Here is an 18,905-nt window from a genome sequence, read left to right as displayed (position 1 = left end):
TTTATGATTTGTGTATTTATGTTGTTTAGAAGATTTGGGAAGTTTTCCCCAACAATTTCTTTGAATACTCTTCCTAGACCTTTACCCTTTTCTTCCCCTTCTGGGACACCAATGAGTCTTATATTCGGACGCTTCATATTATCTATCATATCCCTGAGGTCCATTTCGATTTTTTCAATTTTTTTCCCCATTCTTTCTGTTATGCTTTCATTTTCCATTCTGTCATCTTCCAGGTCACTGATTCGTTGTTCAACTTCCTCTAGTCTTGTACTATGAGTGTCCAGAATCTTTTTAATTTGGTCAACAGTTTCTTTAATTTCCATAAGATCATCCATTTTTTTATTTAGTCTTGCAATGTCTTCTTTATGCTCTTCTAGAGTCTTCTTGATTTCCTTTATATCCCGTACTATGGTCTCATTGTTCATCTTTAGTTCTTTGAGTAGCTGCTCTAGGTGCTGTGTCTCTTCTGGTCTTTTGATTTGGGTGCTTGGGCTTGGGTTATCCATATCGTCTGGTTTTTTCATATGCTTTATAATTTTCTGTTGTTTTTGGCCTCGTGGCATTTGCTGAACTTGATAGGGTTCTTTTAGGGTTTGTAGACCTATTGAAGTCTTTATCTCTAATTTATCAGATCTACAGCTTCGTGGAGTACACTTTCTCTAACTAACCAGCAGGTGGCGTCTACGAGCCACCTGTCCTCCACAAGCCAGTTCTCCCCTGCTTAGCCTTTTTGGTGAGTGGGGGAGTGAGTCTTGTGGGGCCCAATTGGTGTACCAAGCTTGCATGTGTAGTTGGTGTTGCCTGCCCTGTATGTGGGGCGTGTTTCTGGGCAGTCGGGGAGGGGGGGTGGCCCTAACAATCAAATCTCCCTGGTGATCCTAGAGTTTTAAAGCTGCTGCAATAGTCTAATCCTTCAGTTCAGTCCTGCCACAGTTTGTCTCTGCCACTGACCCACAAGTCCTTGGTATTGGCGTATGGCTCCTGAGACTTGCAAGTGGGCCCCTCTTCCAGGCTGTGCACCCCAGGTCCTCTGTTGAGGGATGACTGTGCTATGCACAGGTGAGTGCCCCCCAGGGCAGTTCTGGGCTGCTGGGCTGTGTAGGGAGGCTCCCAGTCTGCTCAAATGATGGCTGAATGGGGCTTTGTTAATTCACACTGCTCCACCTTCCCAACTCTGGGACAATCAGCTGAGGTTGCAGGGAAGGCTGATGTCCACGCCCAGTTTTGTGGTGTGTGCCTGTTATTTGAAGCACTTCCGTCACACTGGGTTGTCTGGGGCAGCTCTGGGCTATGGGGCTGGCGATGGGCAGGAGTGTTTCCTGTCCACCAGGATGGTGGCTGTGAGTGGACACCCCCATTTTCTTGGGAAGTTGTGGTGTTTAGTGAATTTTCTCAGCCAGTGGATTATTGCCTTTTGTCTCAGAGCTCTCTTAGTTCTGCTCTTGACTTGACGTGCCCAAATTGAAAGTCTTTGAAGCTTTCTGTATTGGGCTTCTTAGAGTAATTGTTTTAGAAAAAGAAAAAAAGATTAAAAAAAAAAAGGGCCCTCCTCAGAGATCTAATGGGTTATTGAAATGCTAATAGACAAAGCAACCAGGGCCATTATGGAAAGGTCCACAGGGCAGAGAGATCAGCTTTTCTTCGGGATTTGCATATGCGCCTCAAGGCCTGAGCTCCGCCCTTCCCCTTTGTGTGTTCACCAGAACTCCAAAAATCCTCTGCTTTTATTTTGGAGTTTTTCGTGTTGTTTTTTTTTTTCTATGCCTGTCTCCTCTCTGCTGGGCTGGCTGCTCTCAGATTCTCTGGTGTCTGGTCTCAGTCTTTCTATGGTTGGAGTTTGGATCAGTAGGAGTTTCCGATAAGGGCTGCCACTGCAGTTCTCCCTTCTCCTTCCCGGAGCTGACAGCCCCTCCTCCCACGGGACTGAGCCTGGCAGGGAGGGGCGCGGGTCCCCTGGCCGCAAAAACTTACAGATTTCGCTGATCTCAGCAGTTCGACATTTTCATGAGTGTTGTATGAAGTATGCCCAAAGACAGATTGCTCTGTGGTGTCCAGTCCACGCAGTTCCTGGCTTTCTACTTACTTTCCTGGAGGAGTAACTAAAATATACAGCTCACCAGTCTGCCATCTTGCCCCCAGGATATTAGATTTTAATGCATGGTAACCACAAAAAAATATATATATATAAAATACATTCAGATAAAAATGAGAGGACTCCAAATGGTATGATATTAAAGTAGGCAGTGACATATCAATTAGGGAAGAAAAATGGTATAAAACTTACAAAGACCAAATAGCAAAATGGCAGAAAGTTCCATAACATCAACAGTTACTTTAAATGTAAATGGATTAAATTCAACAGTCAAAAGGCAGAGACTGGCAAAATGGATAAAAAAAGCTTGACCTAAATATATACTGTTTATAAGAGACTCATTTTAAATTCAAAGACACAACTTGAAAGTAAAAAGGGGGAAAAAACATACTATGAGAAAGGCAACCAAAATAAGAGTTGGGGTAGTTATACTAATATCAGACAAAAAAAATAAACTTTAAGACAAAAACAGATACAAAGGACAAACAAAGTCACTATATACTGCTAACGGAGTCAATTCAACAAGACAACACAATTATAGCTATATATGCACCCAATGGCTGAATCCCAAACATGTGAAGCAAATGTTGACAGATTTGAAAAGACAAGTAGGTAGTTGTACATTAATAGTGGGAGACTTTAATATATCACTTTACCTAATGGGTAGAGTATCTAGCCAGAAGATCAAAAAGGAAATACTCTAAACCAAGTAGACCTAACAGAGATATATAGAAAACTTCACCCAACAGCAGTATACACATTTTTCTCTAATGTACATGGATCATTCTTCATGATAGACCATATGTTAGGACACAAAACAAGTCATTACAAATTTTAAAATATCAAAATCATATAATGTGTCTTCTCTGCTCACAAAGGAATGAAGCTAGCAATCAATAACATAGGGAGAACTGGAAAACTCTCAAATATGTGGAAATTAGACAATGCACTCTTAAACAACCAGTGGGTCAAAGAAGAAATCACAGGGATATTAGGAAATATCTTGAGACGAATGAAAATGAAAACACAACATACAAAATTTATGACATGCAGCAGAGGCAGCTGCAGAGAGGGGAACTTAATAGCTCTAAATGCTTAAATTAAAAAAGATCTCAAATCAGAGACCAATTTGACAACTGGAGGATCAAGAAAAAGAAGAGCAAACTATACCCAAAGTGAGCAGAAGGAAGAAAATAACAAAGATTAGAGATAAGATAAATGAAATAGAGAATAAAACAAGAGGGAGGATCAGCAAAACCAAAAGTTGATTCTTTGAAAAGATCAATAAAATTGACAAACCTTTAGCTAGACTGATGAAGAAAAAAAGGATACAAATGAATAAAATCAGAAATAAAAAGGGGGACATTACTGCTGACACCCCACTGAAATAAAAAGGATACTAGGAACAACACTACAAATTAGGTAACTTATATGAAATGGACAAATTCCTAGAAACATAACCTACCTACCACTAACTCAAGAAGAAATAGAAAATTTCATCTGATCAAAAACAAGATTGAATCAGTAATCAAAAACCTCCCAACAAAAGCTGGGAGAAGGTGCAGAAGTGTTGGACTTCCTCACCTGGATTGGTGTTGATGTTGTCACAAACACTGGAACTGGCGGTTTGATGTGCTGAGCCCTCGAGTGTGGGACTTGCCATTATGAAGCTCGTTACTGAAAAGGAGAGGCTAAACTTGCATATAATTGTGCCTAAAAGTCTCCCCCTGAGTAACTCTTTGTTGCTCAGATGTGGCCCTCTCTCTCTCTAACTGAGCCACCTTGACAGGTGAACTCACTGCCCTCCCCCCTACGTGGGACCTGACTCCCAGGGGTGTAAATCTCCCTGGCAACGCAGGATATGACTCCCGAGGATGAATCTGGACCCAGCATCGTGGAATTGAGAATCTTTTCTTGACCAAAAGGGGGATGCAAAATGAGACGAAATAGTTTCAGTGGCTGAGAGATTTCAGATGGAGTCGAGAGTTCACTCTGGTGGACATTCTTATGCACTATATAGGTAACTACCTCTTAGGTTTTAATGTATTGGAATAGCTAGAAGTAAATATCTGAAACTACCAAACTCCAACCCAGTAGTCTGGACGCCTGAAGATGATTACATAACAATGTAGATTACAAGGGGTGACGGTGTGATTGTGAAAACCTTGCAGATCACACTCCCTTTATCTAGTGTATGGATGGATGATTAGAAAAATGGGGATAAAAACTAAATGACAGAGGGAGGGGGAAAGGAGCGCACGACGTGCGCGCACCCTCTCCCTCCTCCACCACTGCCGCCGCCTCCTTCTGCCGCTTCTGGTGCTGCTTGTGTGCTCGTTCGGTGTGGACCTGGTACCTCTTTTGTGAAGCGGCAGCTGAGGAGACCCCGGCTCTCGTCATGGCCGACGAAAAACCCAAGGAAGGAGTCAAGACTGAGAACAACGATCATATTAATTTGAAGGTGGCGGGGCAGGATGGTTCTGTGGTGCAGTTTAAGATTAAGAGGCATACACCACTTAGTAAACTAATGAAAGCCTATTGTGAACGACAGGGTTTGTCAATGAGGCAGATCAGATTCTGGTTTGACGGGCAGCCAATCAATGAAACAGACACACCTGCACAGTTGGAAATGGAGGATGAAGATACAATTGATGTGTTCCAGCAGCAGACAGGAGGTGTCTATTAAAAAGGGAGCATGCTACTTTACTCCAGAACTCTGTTCCTACAGACCAAGAATACATTCTCAATTAGAAAAACTGCAATTTGGTTCCACCACATCCTGACTACTACAGTATAGTTTTCTCTATTATTTCATTTTTCCCTTCCCCATTCCTTTATTGTACATAAAGTAAGTGGTGTATGTGCACAAGCATATTGCTTTTTTTTTTTTTACTAAATGGCCAATGGTATGTTTTGATTGACATCAAATGGAGATGGGATGGGGAAAAAAAATACTGGTTCTGTGAAAATACCCCCTTTCTCCATTAGTGGCATGCTCATTCAACTCTTATCTTTATATTCCAGTAAGTTATTTTGCTCTCACTGTTAACAAAAACCAACAACATAAAAAATCCTTGCATACCTTGTTCGATTGGAGAATTTTAATGTTTTTCATTTATCATTGTAAAACCAAGGACAATTTTATAACTTTTTTGTACGTAGCTGTTACATGTAGGGCAATCTGTCTTTAAGTAGGGATAAATTACTCTAAAAGAAATGAATCCTAGATAGTTTTCCCTTCAAGTCAAGCGTCTTGTTGTTTAAATAAACTTCTTGTTTAAAATGAAAAAAAAAAAAAAAAAAAAAAAAAAAAAAAAACTAAATGACAAATAGGGTGGGATGGGGGGGATGGTTTGGGTGTTCTTTTTTTTACTTTTATTTTTTATTCTAATTCTGATTCTTTCTGATGTAAGGAAAATGTTCAGAAATAGATTGTGGTGATGAATGCATAATTATATGATCGTACTATGAACAGCTGATTGTATACCATGGATGATTGTATGGTATGTGAATATATTTCAATAAAACTGAATTGAAAAAAAAACAAAAAACCTTCCAACAAAGTAAAGCCCAGGGCCAGGTGGCTTCACTGTTGAATTTCACCAAACATTCCAAAAACAATTAATACCAATACTGCTCAAACTCTTCCAAGAAACTGAAGAACAAACACTTCCCAACTGATTCTATACAAGGCCAACATTACCCTAATACCAAAGTCAGATAAAGATTTCACAAGAAAAGAAAATTAAAAACCAATTTACCTTATGGATATAGATGCAAAAATCCTCAGGAAACCAAATCCAACAGCACATTAAAAGAATAATACATGACATGCAAGGGTGATTGAACATAAAAAATTCAGTTAATGTAATACACATTAATAGAACAAAGGAAAAGGACCACATGATCCTCACAACTGACACAGAAAAGGCAGTTCACAAAACCAGCACCCATTCTTGATAAAAACACATAGAAAACTAGGAATAGAGGTACACTTCCTCAACATGATAAAGAGCATATATGAAAACCCCACAGCCAACATTATACTCAATGGTCAAAGATTGAAAGCTTTCTCTCTAAGATCATAACAAGGCAAGGATGCCCACTGTCACCAATGTTATTCAAAATTGTACTGGAATATAAAAGAAAGTACCATAAAACTCCTAGAAGATAATGTAGGAAAACATCTTCAAGACCTTGTATTAGGCGGCCACTTCCTAGACTTTACACCCAAAGCACAAGCAACAAAAGAGAAAATAGATAAATGGGAACTCCTCAAGCTTAGAAGTTTCTGCACCTCAAAGGAATTTCTCAAAAAGGTAAAGAGGCAGCCAACTCAATGGGAAAAAATTTTTGGAAACCATGTATCTGACAAAAGACTGATATCTTGCATATATAAAGAAATCCTACAACTCAATGACAATAGTACAGACAGCCCAATTATAAAATGGGCAAAAGATATGAAAAGACAGTTCTCTGAAGAGGAAATACAAATGGCCAAGAAACACATGAAAAAATGTTCAGCTTCACTAGCTATTAGAGAGATGCAAATTAAGACCACAATGAGATACCATCTAACACCGGTTAGAATGGCTGCCATTAAACAAACAGGAAACTACAAATGCTGGAGGGGATGTGGAGAAATTGGAACTCTTATTCACTGTTGGTGGGACTGTATAATGGTTCAGCCACTCTGGAAGTCAGTCTGGCAGTTCCTTAGAAAACTAGAGATAGAGTTACCATTCGATCCAGCGATTGCACTTCTCGGTATATACCCGGAAGATCGGAAAGCAGTGACACGAACAGATATCTGCACGCCAATGTTCATAGCAGCATCATTCACAATTGCCAAGAGATGGAAACAACCCAAATGTCCTTCAACAGGTGAGTGGATAAATAAAATGTGGTATATACACACGATGGAATACTACACGGCAGTAAGAAAGAACGATCTCGTGAAACATATGACAACATGGATGAACCTTGAAGACATAATGCTGAGCGAAATAAGCCAGGCACAAAAAGAGAAATATTATATGCTACCACTAATGTGAACTTTGAAAAATGTAAAATAAATGGTTTATAATGTAGAATGTAGGGGAACTAGCAGTAGAGAGCAATTAAGGAAGGGGGAACAATAATCCAAGGAGAACAGATAAGCTATTTAATGTTCTGGGGATGCCCAGGAATGACTATGGTCTGTTAATTTCTGATGGATATAGTAGGAACAAGTTCACAGAAATGTTGCTATATTATGTAACTTTCTTGGGGTAAAGTAGGAACATGTTGGAAGTTAGGCAGTTATCTTAGGTTAGTTGTCTTTTTCTTACTCCCTTGTTATGGTCTCTTTGAAATGTTCTTTTATTGTATGTTTGTTTTCTTTTTAACTTTTTTTTCATACAGTTGATTTAAAAAACAAGGGGAAGTTAAAAAAAAAAAGAAAAACAAGGAAAAAAAAGATGTAGTGCCCCCTTGAGGAGCCTGTGGAGAATGCAGGGGTATTCGCCTACCCCACCTCCATGGTTGCTAACATGACCACAGACATAGGGGACTGGTGGTTTGATGGGTTGAGCCCTCTACCATAAGTTTTACCCTTGGGAAGACGGTTGCTGCAAAGGAGAGGCTAGGCCTCCCTATGGTTGTGCCTAGGAGCCTCCTCCCAAATACCTCTTTGTTGCTTAGATGTGGCCCTCTCTCTCTGGCTAAGCCAACTTGAAAGGTGAAATCACTGCCCTCCCCACTACGTGGGATCAGACACCCAGGGGAGTGAATCTCCCTGGCAACGTGGAATATGACTCCTGGGGAGGAATGTAGACCCGGTATCATGGGACGGAGAACATCTTCTTGACCAAAAGGGGGATGTGAAAGGAAATGAAATAAGCTTCAGTGGCAGAGAGATTCCAAAACGAGCCGAGAGGTCACTCTGGTGGGCACTCTTACGCACACTTTAGACAACCCTTTTTAGGTTCTAAAGAATTGGGGTAGCTGGTGGTGGATACCTGAAACTATCAAACTACAACCCAGAACTCATGAATCTCGAAGACAGTTGTATAAAAATGTAGTTTATGAGGGGTGACAGTGGGATTGGGAAAGCCATAAGGACCACACTCCACTTTGTCTAGTTTATGGATGGATGAGTAGAAAAATAGGGGAAGGAAACAAACAGACAAAGGTACCCAGTGTTCTTTTTTACTTCAATTGCTCTTTTTCACTCTAATTATTATTGTTGTTATTTTTGTGTGTGTGCTAATGAAGGTGTCAGGGATTGATTTAGGTGATGAATGTACAACTATGTAATGGTACTGTAAACAATCGAAAGTACGATTTGTTTCGTATGACTGCGTGGTATGTGAATCTATCTCAATAAAATGAAGATTAAAAAAAAAAAAATTGTACTGGAAGTTGTAGCCAGAGCAACTAGGCAAGAAAAAGAAATAAAAGGTATCCAAATTTGAAAGGAAGAAGTAAAACTCCCTATTTGCAGATGATAGGATCTTACTCAGAAAATCCTGAAGACTCTACAATAAAGCTTCTAGAGGTAATAAACAAATTCAGCAATGTGGCAGGGTACAAGATCAACACCCCAAAACCAGTTTTCTACACACTAGAAATAAAAATGCTGAAGAGGAAACTAAGAAAGAAATTCCATTTAAAATAGCAACTAAAAGAATCAAATATCTACAAATAAACATAACCAAGGATGTAAAGGACTTATACAAGGAAAACTATAAAATATTGCTAAAAGAAATCAAAGACAACCTGAATAAATGATGGATATTCCATGCTCACAAATTAGAACACTAAATATAGGCAAGAAGTCATTTCTACCCAAAGTGATTTCAAGAGTCAATGCAACCCCAATCAAAATTCCAAGAGCCCTCTCTGCAGAAACGGAAAAATAAGTCATCAAATTTATATGGAAAAGTAAGGGCCATGAATAGTTAAAAACTTCTGATTATAAAGCCACAGTGGTCAAAGCAGCATGGTGTTGGCAAGGACAGACATACAGATAAATGGAATCAAACTGAGAGTTCATAAATAGATCCTCACATCTGTGGACAACTGAGTTTTTTACAAGGGTGCCAAGTTCTACTCAATTGGGAAAGAGTCTGTTCAACAAATGGTGATGGGAAAACTGGATGGCCATATGCAACAGAATGAAGGTGGACCCCTACCTCACACCATATACAAAATTAACTCAACATGAATCAAAGATGTAAATATAAAAACCAAGACTATAAAGCTCTTGGAAGAAAACATAAGAAAGCATCTTCAGGACCCTGTGTTAAGCAAAGGTTTCTTAGGCTTTACCCCAAAGCACAAGCAGCAAAAGAAAAAACAGATAAATGGGACTTCACCAAAATCGAAAACTTCTGTGCATCAAAGGACTTACTCATTAAAGTAAAAAGTACCTACAGAATAGGAGAAATTATCGGAAACCACATATCTGATAAGGGTTTAATTTCTAGAATTTATAAAGAAATCCTACAACGCAATTAAAAAAAAAAGTCAAATAACCCAGTTAAAAAAATGGGTAAAAGAGTTGAACAGACATTTGTCCAAAGAAGATCTACCAAAGCCAAAAAAGGATATGAAAAGATGTCCATCTGCCATTAGGGAAATGCAAATTAAAATCACAATGAGATACCATTTCACACCCACTAGAATAGCTACTATCCATAAAACGAAAAATGAGAAGTGTTGGAGAGGATGTGGAGAAATAAGAATATCTGTTCACTGCTGGTAGGAGTATAAAATGGTGCAACCTCTGTGGAAAGCAATTTAGCAGTTCCTCAGAAAGTTAAGTATATAATCACCTTATGATATGGCAATCCCATTTCTAGGTATATATCCAAAAGAACTGAAAGCAGGGATTTGAGCATATATGTGTAAGCCGATGTTCACAGCAGCATTATTCACAACTTCCAAAAGATGGAAGCAATTCACGTGTCCATCAACAGATGAATGGACAAAGGAAATGTGACACATACATGATAATGAAGTAGAAATCAGTTGTGAAAATGAAATTCTGATACATGTGACATGGATGAACCTCAAAAGCAACATGTTGTGTGCAGTAAGCCAGACACAAAATGACAAATATTGTATGATTTCTCTTATTTGAAACTGTTAGAATAAGCAAATTCATAGAGTCAGAAACTAGGATAGGTTTCCAGGGCCTGGCGTATGGGTAGGGAATGGGAGTCAATTATTAATTGGCACAGAATTTCAGTTTGGGTTGACAGAAAAGTTTTGGTAATGTATACTGGTGATGGTAACAGAACATTGTGAATGTAATTAACACCACTCTATTTACACAACAACATGGTTAAAAGGAAAAATATTAAGTGGAATATGTGTTTCTAGAACAAAAATTAAAAGTAAAAAAACCGTAAGACTGTACAACACAATCAGTGGACCCTAATATAAACTACAGACTATAGTTAGCAGTACATTTATAGTATCTTCTCATCATTTGTAACAAAGGTACCACACTAATACAAAATGTTTAAAATCAGAGCAGTTATATGGGAACTCTATTTTCTCCATGATCCTTCAGTAAACCTACAATTTCTCCAATAAAAATAAACAATTAAAACACTTTCAATATATATTATTTATGTCCAATGGATGTATGCTTTGCACTTATAGAGCCACTAACTATGTTTATTATTTGAAGGGAAAAAAACAGCCTTCTCCTCCTATTTGAATAAGAAGCAACTACTGAAATCAGTTCAAGAATAAGAACAGTCATGAATATGAAATATATATTTTTCAATCATGAATATTAGTTTTAATATGACCATTTCTAGAATGCTTCACTTTTACATGAAAGAATTGTACTGTCAAACCAACTAGATTAAATTTACTTCAAAATAATTCCACTTCAATTTCTAACAAGTCCAATAATCAAGCCAAATGCCAAACACTCACTCTGTTACTTCCAACAGTTGCAAACACTAATGGATCTCCTTCTTTACTATGCCAGTTAAACTGAACTCCAAACAGTGGTTGGTTATGATCTTCCTATAAAATAATTATGAAATAAGAAAAATTAATATATTTTAGAAAGCAAAAAAATGGTACACGGGCAAACAACTGAACTTCCCCCTTAAAATTTTTTTCCAAAATGCAAGATATTATTTTGTGTATCATATATAAACTTTTGATACAAATATTAAAATACATTTACTAGTTCAGTTTTCATATTTTTAAATATGGGTGCCTGATAAAGTTTTCCAAGTGTTAAGTCACACTTTACATAACAAATACTTATCTAAGAAAATACTTTGATATATTTGCGTTTTATACAATCTTAGTCATCTGAATTATAATAATCTGGACAAGTTTGGCAGATGCATTGAACCTCTCTGGCCGTAAGGATGCTTTATTTTTCTCAAACAGGAAACTAACAAATGAGTTAACACAGCTTCTCTAGCATTCACTAAACTTTGTTATTAGATTTAATTTTTCCCTTGTAAGGGGAAGCGTATCAGACTCCTGTAGAAACAGTTTTAAATAATCTTGAATTTGGGTCTTAAAAGAATAAAATTAGTTGACGAGTAGGGCTCGGGCAGAGAACGGACTGTTAACTTCAAAAACAGTTTAAAAACAAAAACAAGAAGGCTATAAGGAAGTGTACAAAAAATAATTATTTACTTCTGTTCACACAAGTTATCTGTCAGTCTAAGGATTTTACTGGCCATAACCTGGCATTTAACAGTAACTTTCATGTTCACTCTACGGCACTATTTTCACTTTTGAAAAGCCACAGATTTATGATTTCAAAATATGTAAAACGATTTAAAAAAAATCTATGAAATAAAAAGGTTAACATAAATAAACATTAACATGAAACTAGAATTAACTTTTCTTTTTTTTTATATGCTGCAATTAATTTCTCTTTTTAAGTGGGTATCACTGATATACCAAGCACCTAATTTTGCTCAACAGACAGGAAAATGTGACAGCACAGGGCAGTAGCTTTTTATACTTTCCAAAGACCTTACTCTAAAAGTATATTTACATATTTAGAAAAGGTTTTAATTTATATAAGACAATGCAACTTACATTTTTATTAAGTATAGGAAAGAACACCAAATGTAAAAAACAAAAAAAAAAAAACGAATACATATGTAAAGGAAAACATCTTAAATACAGGTAATCCTTTTTATGAATTAAATAAAAATACTGTTGAGAAAGCAGTGATTTAAGTCACCGAACCGCTCTTGTTTTCATTAAATATTGAATATTCAAAACCTTTTAAACTTTTACCTTTTTCTTTCAAAATAATTAAAAATAAAACAAAGGATGAAGTTAAATTTTTTAAAAAAAGTACAAAATTAAGACATCCGTTTCAGTTTATGCTGACTCAAAGTTAATTGGTCATGTTTACTTTTAATAATTAGTGCCAGGAATTGGCTTATTTTTTTAAGTTCTTCCAAAATACAGAGTAACATTTCCCCAAATCTTTTATTTGAAAGCAAAAAAATAAAGCAGAACCAACCTGCAATACCAGATACAACCCATTTACATTTGGAAAAAACAAAAGAAAAACTAAACAAGCATGAGATGGCTTATAACAAATAATCATCTGAACTACAAAAATAAAAATCTTCAAAACACTAATCTTAGAATAATTCAACTTGGCAGAGTATCTTAAGGCTAAAATGTTTACCACTTGAGAAATAATTCTGGGACCTACCATTCAGCCCACTTGATCTATCTTTTTACACATACCTTGAGACTATTTACACACTTGAAAGAATATTTGCATTTCTTTGACTTCCATTTTCCCTTCCCCCAACTTTTCCTTCCAGGTGCATTTGGTGTATTTGTAGGTGTATCAGGGCGTTCAGTGTTTGTACCACTTTCTATACTGACAGCATCATCCTGTAAGTAGCAAATTAGGAAAAATTACATGAAACAGCAATATTGTATTTAGCAGCAAATGACTGTACTGAGTAGGGGCTGACCAACCTAAAAGATTAATAAAAGATTAATAAAAGAATAATAAATTCTGCAAGAAAATGGAAAAATTTATTCCTCTAAATGAGAATAAAAAGCAAATCCAGCTAAACAAAATTTTTGTAGATTTAGAATGATGATAATGACATCAGTAATAATGCCTTTAAGTAATGTTTAAAGTGGTCTGTCCCAGTCACTTTAATACATTGGCTCATTGGAACCTTAGAACTCTTCAAGGTACTGTTAGAGAAGGAAACTGTTGCTTAGAGCCTAACTGGTCTCTTCCTGGAGAAACAACTCCAAAGCTCTGATTCATAAATTTACCTGACTGAACTACACCATCTCCATAATTTATCTGACTGCTACTTAGTTTAGAGCATGGGGGTGGGTGGCTATTCCAGACAGGAATGTCAGTGCTCCTTCTGCAAATGTAGTTTTCTGAAAATCCTGTTGTCACACAAATGTATCATTCAAATATTAACACTTAAACCATTTAGGACTTTTTAAAATTCCTACATTATTCGTTGTTATTTACAAGTGAAACCTGCCTTGTAGCTATAAAACAGTAATAATAGTTACATTAGAATTCCAGAGGCTCTCTAAAGTAAAATCCTTCTAAATATAGAAATAATTGCAACTAATTTATACCTTACCTCCAGTCCATAAGATATTTTACTGGCCTTCTAATCTCAAAAGTGTATTTCACAGCCTCTTTTGATTACAAATTCCGTATGTCTTCTTTACAATGAAGATATTTCATTAAACCAATCATCTTAGGGCAGTAGTTCCTAAATTCATTCTATAGAGGAAAACTTTTTTCATGCAGTACCTATTTCCATCTATTAGAACACAGACTGGGAAACAGTGCCTTAGGGACTATTTCTAAAGTATTGCTTCCTAAAGCTGGTTTTATAATATTATAAGTTAAAAATTAACTGGAGTGTGAAACATTACATTAAAAATTCATATTAATTCATTTAAAAATAGTATGTATTAAACGGTAGTTTTTGTGACTGGTTTTCAAAACTTCAAGTGGTCCCCAAATGAAAAGTTTTTCTAAGAAATACACTTATTTTTCTGGAATACACTGATTAGGAGGAAAAAAAAGAATAAAATGGATAGATAGTAGTACACTCCAGGTCCTAATAAATATCCTAACTATAATTTTATTGAGGCAGAAAATGTTCAGTTTCCATGTTTTAATCTATACCTATTTCTCCCACCTTTCAGTTCATTTACATAGCTAAAATCTAGCACAGAAAAAACGTTTCAATAGAAAACTATGCACTGCCTATAGCACACCCTTCCAGGTTACCAGATTCCAGCCCTCTTCATAGTCTTTGAGCTATTTTAAACACTTCTAAGTTCTACAATTTATAGACATGCAAATTTTGTCTTGCCAGATAGAGATTCAAATTATCTTCCCTTCTACTTGTTGGAAAAGTCAGTTTTTGTCAACATTTGCAGTTCAACTTTACATTCCTTTACTCCATGAGTAAAATCAAAATCTTTAGCATGTGTTCCTTTACCTTTTTCTGAAAATTATCTTTTTAACTCTAGAGAAATGAAATAATAAAACTTAGATATTTTTATACCAGCTTCTTCACATTCTGGCTAAACATTCAATTGCCAATTACAAGGCCACACAAATTACTGTCAAATATAGGACAGGCTGCACATTTTTCACTTTTTACCACTTAATTTAGCCATCTCCAAAGGCAAATCAAGGTGGAATTAAATGCTTTCATTTTTCTTTAAATTAAAATCAAATTTTACCCATGTGTCTAATATGTATACAGGTTGATTTCCACCAGGCCCCCTCCTCAAATCACAGAATGATGCTGTGCAACAAATATGACACTATCATCTTCATTTGCCCACCGAGGAAACAGACACAGGGATAGTAATTTGTCCCTTAATCTTGCCACAGGTTACAGAAGACAAGTCCAGATTTAGCTCTCTGATCTTATTCCCAGGGAACCATTAGTACTCTTGCAGAAGCTAACTACTCTGCAGTTACATGAGCTTTAAAAGTCCAATAAAATGGCAAATAATATATTAATTTAAAATGTGTCCTTTGAATTAGCTGATTCTCCTTAACAGTAATAATTGCTCAGGCTACCCTACCTCTAATTCAAAAAGTGTTTGCTTTCTGCAACTTGGGACCATCCTCCACATCCTCCCCTCATTCACTCACTTTTTGGCGTTCTTATATTCAGCATCCTCAAAGAGTAAAACCACTGCCCTTGTTATACTTTTTTCCAAATGCATTTTTTGATAATGTTCTTGACTCACTTCCCTTATTGCCTCCCCTATATCCTAGATCAGGGGTCCTTGGATGGAATTTGGAAAGCCTGTAAAGTTAACTGGAGGGAAAATTACATCTTCAATTTTCACTACCTCTAACTGAAATTTAGCAATACCTTCAAATATGAATGCAGGTAACATTTATGCTAATGTTAATGTAATTGCCACCAATAAAAATCAGGTATTTTTACACTCTCTTATAGTTGTTGCAGACCTCAAAAAATCATTTATGCCCATCACTATCAGGCTAGCTGTTGACCTTGTTATTCAATGGGCTAATAAAGAAACACATGTAAGTATATATCAGATATGTATTTAAAATATTTTTATAATATGATTTTATAATTAATTCTTTTTGTAACCTTACATACTTTATTTTATGCATTTATTTTATGCCACAGGATTTACAAAGAGGTCCATGGCCCAAAACAGTTAAAAAGCCCTTATCCAAACGGAGGAACCAAAACAAAAGCTTAACCCATTCATTTGGTTCTGAATAGCTTTAGAATGCACCAAAGAATGTATTACCCTTACGTGCTGCAAATAGAAAATATGCTTTCAATTTATTTGGCCCTGAAATTTTCCTCTGTCTTAATATGTTAAATTTTCATAACATTTTGCCTGATTATCAAGCATGTAGAAGAAACATAACTCTAAACTATGTGACCACAAAATAATTACTATAAATAATTAACATTTGTCTAGTACTTATTAAGGGCAGGGGACTCTTCTAGGAATGTTACCTATATTGCAACATTTAGTCCTCACAAATACCCCCAAGAGGCGAATACATTATCTCCATTTTTCAGATAAGAAGTTGAGGCAGAGAGCTTAAGTACCTTGCTCAAGGTCCCACAACCAGAATGTGGTAGAGCAGGGATTTTAACCCAGCATTTGGATCCAGCCTCTCTGCTTTTAATTGCTGGTCTAATCTACTAAAGAAGTTTTTAAAAATCCAGAAATAAAAGTAACAAGCTCCAAGGACTGGAAGAGGGTCACAAATGTTACATTTTAATATATAATAAGTTTGGGAAGCACAAACAGGAAAAAAAAAATTAAAGTAACATTCAACACCCAGGTTTTTCAGAAATTTCAAGTCCAAGATCCACTAAACTGACAACCCCCCAAATATCTTTCTTCTACCTGCCAAAGGAATCTTTCCCATCACTTCAGTGATAAATTAGGTCCCAATATCATGCCTTATACATGCTTCAGTGAGTGTTTATGATGTAGAATTTAGGAACTAAATGTAAAAATTCCTGAAACCAGCCAAACTGAGAAAAAGAGTAATTTACACTACCCTTATACAACACCTTAAAATTTTTTAAAAATATTCAGATATTGTGATATATTATAATAAGAGGGTTCAATGGCTAACATTTTGGAGCAATATTCTTGAATGAATTGTCTTTTAGAAATTTGCTGACTTTATTTTGGATATAAATTTAAAACACAAAACTGATTTATATCCTAACATCTGTAAACTAAGAAAAAAATACTCTAAAATAGCTATCAAATTTTTATTTTGTTTTTTATAAAACTTAAATGGTTCAAAAACAAGCTAAAAGATTGTGGGAGAACCACTGCAACTTTCCTAAGTGCTTTGGTGTGCAAGTTAAAATATTATCCCTTGATTGTATGGTATGTGAACATACCTCAATAAAACTAAATGCAATTAAAAATAATAATAATATTATCCTTTCTAAGGAATTCTAAGTAAATCTGAAATGTCCATGTCCTCTAGTTATCACCTGGAAGTTCCAAGTGTATGTTACCTAAGCATCATTCACTCCCTATACTTACTTACACATTCATCCTTCTTGTTTATCTTACACACACACCAAGAATTTCAATTTGAGTATTTCCAGGCTGAATTTCAGTCCTCAATTTACATTTACTAATGTCAATTTGTTACTGGCGAGTCACCTAAACTTAAGTTTGGTCAATTGCTGCTACTAAACTACCAAAATCTATCTCAGAGCATTAAAAAAAGTCTAATTCCAAAATACCTTACACTCTGCGAGCGCCCGAGCCCACATTGAAGCATATATGCTTTTACCACCGTTGTCTGTTATCTTTCAGGTCGTCCTCCTTATCTTAAGTAACAACTTTCAAAGAAGCCCTCCTTTCTCATTCCTTGGGTCCTTGGGTCCTTCCAACTCCAAGTAAGAAGATTACCCTTTCAATTCTGCTTCTCTGGCAAAAAACGCCAGACACTCAAATACTATCTTCACGAGGTTTGCTTCAGGGCAGGAGCAGACACAAAAACGCCCTTAAGAGTCACCCAAACCCAATTAAGTCGAAGATTTACAATTCCCATCCAGGAGAAGAGGCCTCAAGAGTGACAATGCCTCCAAACTCCTTTAGAAGACGCACTAAAAGACTGTCGCCCTCCTTCCTATCTCAGAAAAATCTCTACCATGCCTTTTAAATTACTGGAATCTCAGATCCGCACTCTCCCCAAATCTTCCGAAGGCCCAAACGTTTTCCGTCACACGCAACAAGATTCCAGAACGGACCCCTCTGACCCGCTCACCATCATCCAATTACTTAAACCACTCTCTTCGCAAAGTTTCTGCTTGCCTTCGGCCCCAGCTCAAAATCCCCACAGAGACAAGTTCGATTTTCTCCTCCACGCCCGCGTTTTCCGGAGCAGAGGATGACACCTCTCCCTCCCCCAACAGGAGCCCGCCCGCCCCCAACTCTAGAGTTTAAAAAGAATTAAAAACTTTCACTCCAAAGTCCCATCTAGACTGCTTGGGGTTCCACTCACATTTTCGTCTCCTGAGAGGTCGGGGTTGCTGTTCTCGTCGCTGCTCAGCTTCTGCTTTTTGGCCGCAGGCATGTCTGCTCCCGCCGCTGCTGTCGACACTTCCCTCTCGGACATATTCCTCCGCCTCCCTCCAGGTTCCTGCCGCCTCGGGCGGGGCCTCCGCCACACCGCCGTCAAGCAAGCCCGGCCGGAGCTTGCCGCAAAGCTGCCACTGCCGCCGCCACCTCCACCGCTCCCCCCACTGTCGCAAACTGCGCCCAGCCGCCGAGGCGGGCGTGTGTGCGACCCCGCCACACTGCTGAAAAAGGGGCGCGCGTGCGCGCCCTCCCGCGCGGCTTTCTGGCTCCTTCCCTTTCCCTACTGCCGTCTTGCCCTTTTCCCGCTGCCCTCCCAGCAGTTTGCTAGGAGAGGTATGATCTGTTGGCTTTCGAGGGCAGTAGTATTTCGTCCGTCCCCTTTCCCCACTAGCACCTCGTAAGGGAGAGGCGGGACTCAGAGGTATGCTCCCTAGCCCCCTTCCTCCTTCCAAAGCCGTTTCAGCCGCAGTTGGCCCAAACCTTCGATCACCGACCCGCTGCAAGGTCTCGAAACTCTGTGGAATGGACTGGACCACAAATCTGCCAGGGGGCGGGGGGAGAGAAGAGAAGTCACCTCTTGCTTTAGCGGTGTATGTCAAGTGTCCTTAATCTTGAATGCGGAGGATAACGCTTTCAGATAAGTGACGTAACTGTTCACAACCTAATTTTTGATCAAATGTAGAAATTC

The 18,905-nt window shown here is 37.5% G+C and overlaps 2 protein-coding genes across 5 annotated transcripts in view; one reads left to right on the top strand and one right to left on the bottom strand.

The window, feature by feature from the left end:
* The window catches only part of EED (embryonic ectoderm development), a 52,125-nt gene extending 33,543 nt beyond the window's left edge, over positions 1–18,582 (bottom strand). The window contains exons 1-3 of one of the 4 annotated variants that reach the window (XM_037840979.1): positions 18,141–18,582; positions 12,833–12,985; positions 11,027–11,119 (exon numbers count right to left, since the gene is read on the bottom strand). In XM_037840979.1, coding sequence (XP_037696907.1) covers positions 11,027–11,119; positions 12,833–12,985; positions 18,141–18,254 — 360 coding nt within the window. In that variant the 5' untranslated portion in view covers positions 18,255–18,582. The remainder of the gene's footprint in view (positions 1–11,026; positions 11,120–12,832; positions 12,986–18,140) is intronic. The other 3 variants (XM_037840980.1, XM_037840977.1, XM_037840978.1) reach the window with 3 other exon arrangements.
* Positions 4,368–4,882, top strand: LOC119538175 (small ubiquitin-related modifier 2-like). The gene has a single exon (XM_037840982.1). It carries the CDS (start codon positions 4,491–4,493, stop codon positions 4,776–4,778), a length of 288 nt encoding a protein of 95 aa, XP_037696910.1. The 5' UTR covers positions 4,368–4,490; the 3' UTR covers positions 4,779–4,882.
* Positions 18,583–18,905: the final 323 nt, after the last annotated feature.

Source organism: Choloepus didactylus, chromosome 6 (assembly GCF_015220235.1).
Source record: "Choloepus didactylus isolate mChoDid1 chromosome 6, mChoDid1.pri, whole genome shotgun sequence".
NCBI lineage: Eukaryota > Metazoa > Chordata > Mammalia > Pilosa > Megalonychidae > Choloepus > Choloepus didactylus.
This window is presented reverse-complemented; position numbering and strand designations above follow the sequence as displayed.

Bases quoted from the DNA above. Each gene is read 5' to 3' on its own strand.
- LOC119538175 (XM_037840982.1), top strand. From the start codon at position 4,491: ATGGCCGACGAAAAACCCAAGGAAGGAGTCAAGACTGAGAACAACGAT.